The 6000-nt window shown below is 41.5% G+C and overlaps 1 protein-coding gene across 1 annotated transcript in view; it reads right to left on the reverse strand.

Annotated features, from left to right (window-relative positions):
• Window positions 1-5785, reverse strand: part of LOC143845351 (protein SEMI-ROLLED LEAF 2-like) — a 39647-nt gene extending 33862 nt beyond the window's left edge. The window contains exon 1 of the mRNA XM_077353660.1: window positions 5011-5785. Within this exon, the coding sequence (XP_077209775.1) occupies window positions 5011-5145 (135 nt within the window). The 5' untranslated portion in view covers window positions 5146-5785. The remainder of the gene's footprint in view (window positions 1-5010) is intronic.
• Between the last annotated feature and the right edge of the window lie 215 nt (window positions 5786-6000).

The following is a 6000-nucleotide window of genomic DNA, read 5'->3' on the forward strand; positions in this document are numbered from 1 at the left end:
CTTTCTTTCCCTTGGGGAGCTTCACAAGATCCCAAGTTTGATTTTGGTGGAATGACTCCAACTTATCTACCATAGCCATAACTCATTTATGGCTTTCCCCACCACTCAGCATCCTGGAAACCCTCAAACCCATAGGTTCTCCACTGGTAGCAATCAATGCAAAAGAAACAAAATCATCAAACCCATACTTGATTGGTTGCTTTGTATTCTGCTTTGGCTTTAACATTGCTATGTTCTATGGCTCTTCTTGCTGCTCATCATGACTGTTACCTGATGGTTCTGTCCTAGAAGGCTGTATCATGTCCTTAGCATTATCAAATACTCCTGAGTCATCTATATCAAACTGTGTTGCATCATGTTTTTCATCCGCATCTACATCATGTGTCGGAAATAGCCCTTATCTGAAGAAACTGATAAAACATCTACTTCAGCTTCGCTAGAACTTTCCGCTGCAGTACTAGCTTGATTTGAACTTCTTTGTTTCTTCTATTCCAAATCTTGCTAGCGCTTCTTACAATCTCTTCTAATGTGCCCCTTTTTATGGCACCAGTAACATTCAATCGTGCTTCCTCCTCTTGATTTGGATCAAAATTTACTCCCTTCTGGCTTCTTCTCACGTGATCGACCATGCCCCCGCCTATTGTTAGCATTCACCACAAGGCCATCTGCCTTGGGTTCTTCCCCAATAGTCTTCTTTAGCTTTTCATTTGCAAGGAGGGCTGACGTTACCTCTGTTGTGACCAAGGTTTCCTTCCCAAAGAGAAGAGTGGTAACTAAGTGGTCGTAAGATCCAGGAAAGGACGCCAATAGAAGTAGGGCCTTATCCTCCTCTTCCAACTTGCCTCCAACGTCCAACAGTTCCGAGACCATCATATTGAAAGTATTGAGATGCCCCAACAGACTTGAGTTTTCTTCCATCCTAAGAGCATATAGTTGCTTTTTGAGAAACAACTTGTTGGTTAGCGATTTCTTCCTGTAGAGACCCTCGAGTTTGTTCCAAATTCCGGTTGCAGTCTCTTCGACGATTACATTATAAACGACTTCATCCGCCAAACACAGACGAATCACGCTAACCGCCTTCATATCCAACTCTTCCCAATCGTCGGCGCTCATCTTTTCTGGTTTCTTGCTTTTGAGTTTTGACTGACAAGGCCTTCACGAGACCTTGTTGAACCAAGAGATCTCTCACTCATGTTTGCCACAGACTGAAGTTGCCTGCCCCATTGAATTTCTCCACCTCAAACTTGGCGCTCGTCATCGCTGCAATCGCCCAAAAAAACCTGATCGCTCTGATACCAGTTTGTAGAAAATCCGAGAAATACTTCTCAACACGGATCGAACACGATGTGCAACAAAATACCAAAAGAACGATGCAGAGAAACACAATCACGCAAGAAACACAAGATATTATGTGGTTCGGCACTGACTACGTCTACTGGGGAAGATTTTCACTATTTCAAGCAAGGAAAAAGGATTCTTCACTGGGAGTGGGGAACCTCGATTCCCAGGTTCTCGAATCCGAAACGGGAATCTTCTCGAACTCCCAAAAACTGGGAATCCTGGTTCGGATTCGCCGGAAACCCGATTCCCACTTTTGGAAATCACAGTTTATGATTCCCCGGAAACTCGATTCCTACTTTTGGGAACCGCGGTTTAATGTTATGTGAAATGCGATTTCCCGGCGATTCCCCGAAGATTCCCTGGCAATGCCCAACTCCCCAGTGATTCCCCAACAATTCCTCGACGACTCTCTAGTGACTCTCCGGCGACTTCACGATTCCCGCTTCCGACCATCCCGGGATCCTTCGATTCCCGCTTTGGCAACCTTGATTTCAAGTCTAGGGTTATCTCTTCTTCTTGGCCAAGAATACACAAAAAAATAAAAACATACTCCCGCAACCCTAACATGTGGCTTATATATCAACGCAACCCTAACATGCATCGCACACATTAGTCCCCAGGGTCTTGTATAAATGCAAGAATACAAGACATATGCACAAAAAAGCACTCTTCATCACATGATCTAAGTGTGGCAGCAAACAAGAGAGGGTTTTTTCTTGGTGGGGCAAGAGAACGAGAGAGTGAGAAAGAGACGGTTTGCCCGGCGGATTTCACAACAAGTGGTATCGGGGCTGTAATTGGAGAAATCATTGGTTGAACCTCGATTGGAGCAATCCTGGGTGGTGTGGTTGGATCGCGGTTAGAGCGATCCTGGGTGGTGTAAGAGAACGAGAGAGTGAGAAAGAGAGAAAGAGACGATTTGCCCGGCGGATTTCACAACAAGTGGTATCGGGGCTGTAATTGGAGAAATCATTGGTTGAACCTCGATTGGAGCAATCCTCGGTGGTGTGGTTGGATCGCGGTTAGAGCGATCATCGAGGGTAGAAAGATTGTTCGATAGATTCTCATTTAAAGTGGAACTCCGCACCAAGGGTGATCTCATATGATGGTAAAATTGGATTCTACCCAATTCAACATTGATAGGTTTGACGGAAAGTGTAGTTTCACACTATGGCAGATGAAGGTGACGGACATCCTTGTACAACAGGGCCTCGCTAAGACGTTGAAGGGAAATGATGGAAAGCATGAGAAGATGACCAATACAAACTATGGCGGATTATATCGTTTGGTTGGGGACACTGTGACTAGTGTTCCGCAGATCTCAATGGATAGTTGGAAGCAGAACGGTGTGTGCACGCATAAGGTCTCTTTTGTAGTTGGTGCGGGATGGGTTTCCAGGTTGCAGACGATGGTGAGGAGATGACAGCTCCTGCGGTAGAGATGATGAATTGGGATCCTTCTCTAGGGTTGACTGAATGAGTCAACTGGTTGACAGCTAAACATGTGCATTAGCAATGTTTCTCGAGTCAAGTGTAGTCGGAACTAGGACGATTGATGGTGTGTAACTGGTACTTCAGAAGACCAATAGTGGTTTGCAGGCGACAGCAAACCGATGGTAACACCAATAGAAAAACTATACATGGCTAGGAAAAAAGCCAAGCTGGAGATTGTTGCGAAAGTGTCTTGTTTCTCGCAATAAGTGGGAAACCAAAATGGCGAAGGCTCTTTTTTAGGTTTTACAAAAAATAGGTATAAAAACCATTATTCATCACACAATCAAAGTGATGGAGGCAAACCGGAGAGTTTTCTCTTGGTGGGGCATGAGAACAAGAGAGTGAGAAAAAGAGAGAGAGAAAGAGAGAGTTTTTTAGTTTTTTCTCTCGAGCTTTTTCTCGGGTTATTCGTGTTTTTCTATTGAGTTGTTTCTTGGGTTGCTTTGAGAGGACAAAGGAAGAGGGATGCGGTTTACGGGTATGCAAGTTAATCCAATTGTAATCCTTGTAATTTTGCTTTCCCATAGTGAAGATCGTGGTCTCACCCATGGACGTAGGCATCTTGGCCAAACCATGTACATCTCGGTGTTTATCTTGTGGTTTGCTTTTATTTCTACTTTCCCGTTTGTTTGTACACAATCGAACCGAATTTGCCTCGCAGATTTCTCAACAGATAAATTAATAAATACTTAACTTACCTCTTCCCACAGGTATGTCAAGCGCTCTCTTTTTACAAGTACAGCATCTATTGAAAGTTAAATACACCATCATACAGTGTGAGAAGCTCTTAAAATTTTGGTGGCCATCATGGTAGTTGTGATGGATGTGGTCGGGGATTTCTTTGTCTTGTCACCCATCCCTTTTCTTTAAACGGGGCCAAGATATTATGTTGATTCGCCCTATAGAATTAAATAAGCCCAGCCTAATAAGCTTTTGCACAAATCTTCTTAGCAACTCTGTCATTAAGGTGGGAAGAAAGGAAGAACTTGGGTCACCCTCAGTCCTCTATAAAGAATCCCTTCTGCTGTCAATTTGGCTAAATGGAAAACTATTTTGGTGATAACAGCCTTTATCGACATGTTACGTGGACAAATATCATTAATGAATTTGGCAAATGTTATGCTGTCAAATCATCCCCAAAGAGGACTTGCCCAATTAGCACAATAAAAGCACCTGATACCAAGTCAGTCAGTGACTCAATGAGTCAATGATGATTTATTGGCCATTACAAGATCAGTCAACAAATGGATAGGCAATTGTCCACAAATAAGCTACTCTCTAAGTAGATTATGCATGACAATTGGCGATGCAAATTCAATCACCTACTACTCTCTGGACAATTTCACAAACTCGAATCATAGTATAAATGAGAACTGGGATCCAATTAAGAAAGAACTTTCCCTCGGTCAAGGTTGACATACTAAGGAAGTAGTGACAAGGTGACACCCCGAAGACAGAAGCAATTTGTCTCATAGTAATCTCCGTTTACTTAGAGGTTCAAATCAAACAGTGAATGTGAAATCCATTAATTAGTTCTACAAGGAGCACTAGCCTTCAACAATTTGGTTGCAGCACTTCTTCTTTTTCCGGGTTTGGTTGTAGCACCTCCATAACCACTCTCCCCTCTATTGGTTTGTATTGCACTATTGCATCAACTGAATGCAATGACAACTGAAAATCTATTATAGCCAAGCACTTTAAACTTTTAAGGAAATGCTAACTCTCAATTAAATAGCAGACTAACAGAAAGTGCATCAAGCATGAAATTAGTAGGTTTATGAGCTCCTGTTTTCGTATGCAGATCTTCAAATTCTTCACAAGAACTAGGTCCATGGATTTTTTATGCTTTGCTGCCTATGGAGCTAGATTCTAATGGTTCCCTCCCAAAAGATGTATGTAGGTGCTAAGGTTATACAAGAGAACACGGTCCATGGGATTTTATGCTTCACTAAAAAATTTGGGTTTCTACATTTTCGTTTAATCCGCAAAAAGACTAGAATGTGGTAGAAATGATGAGCAATTTTTTCATACCACTTTTATTAACGGATCAACCATAAAAACAAATACTGGAGAGTTATAGAACTTATGATAACAATTTCAAAAAACAAAAATGAATCAAAGGAAAAATATAAGAATAAAAATCCATAAAAGGAAACAAAATTTTGAAATAGCTAACCTGTGATCGAGGGAAAATCTCTGCAAGCAGCTTCTTGTACCGCTTCACGGGCTGCCTAGATCTGGCTCGCATTGAAGGGCAAAAGAAACAAAGGCTCCCGCAAACAGGTAAAACCTTCCTCGACATTACCCCCATCTTTACCCGAAAAATAAAATAAATTCAAACTATACAATACCCAAATTCCCCCTTTTTTTTCTTCCCTCTTCCTCTCGATCAAACTCAATTATCCAAAATACAATACCCTAATTCCCTTTTTAAAAATTTTCTTCCCTCTCCCTCTCGATAAAACTCAATTATCCAAATGGAACGAGACGAAAGAGGAAAGATAGAAAGAGGTTTCGATCAGTAGCTTTTAATATCCAAAGATCAAAACCTAAATAATAAACCCCCAAATACATCGATCTTCAAACCCTAATTCCACAAATTCAGATCGGAATCTCAAAATCAGCAATAGAATAAATTGAGCAAGTAGCTCATAATATCAGGGGACAAATCAGCCAACGATCAAAACCTAAAATAGTAAACCTTAGAACCCTAATTCCACAAATCAGGATTTAAATCACACGAGAATGTTACGATCGTGATGAACAAATTATAACGTGAATAGAAAAAATCGAGAGCGAATTAGAATTGGAATTTTGTTGTTTTGGAGGAGTAGAAAGGAGAGTGGAAAAAGGCTAGACAGGAAGGCACCAGATCTCCGACATCCTCCTCCGCGAAAATGTTTTGAGGATGCCCTCCCCTGTTTATTTTTTCTCCCTCTTTCTCCCTGTTTATGCTCTCCCACCTAAAGGTAGAAAATACCCATTTTTGGAATGTTTTTTTTTTTGTTGTTATTAGATTAGCATTGGATTTGGTAAGTAATTACGACTGCTGCCATCAATTTTTTCTTGTTCTGTAGAAACGGTTGGCCGTGTCTGTAATGACTATTATACCCTTCAAAACTCCATGGCCCACACCGTAGGATGATCCAAACCGTCTATAAGATGG

Source organism: Tasmannia lanceolata, unplaced genomic scaffold, assembly GCF_043159265.1.
Source record: "Tasmannia lanceolata isolate RefF3 unplaced genomic scaffold, GAP_Taslan_0.1 ptg000015l, whole genome shotgun sequence".
Lineage (NCBI taxonomy): Eukaryota > Viridiplantae > Streptophyta > Magnoliopsida > Canellales > Winteraceae > Tasmannia > Tasmannia lanceolata.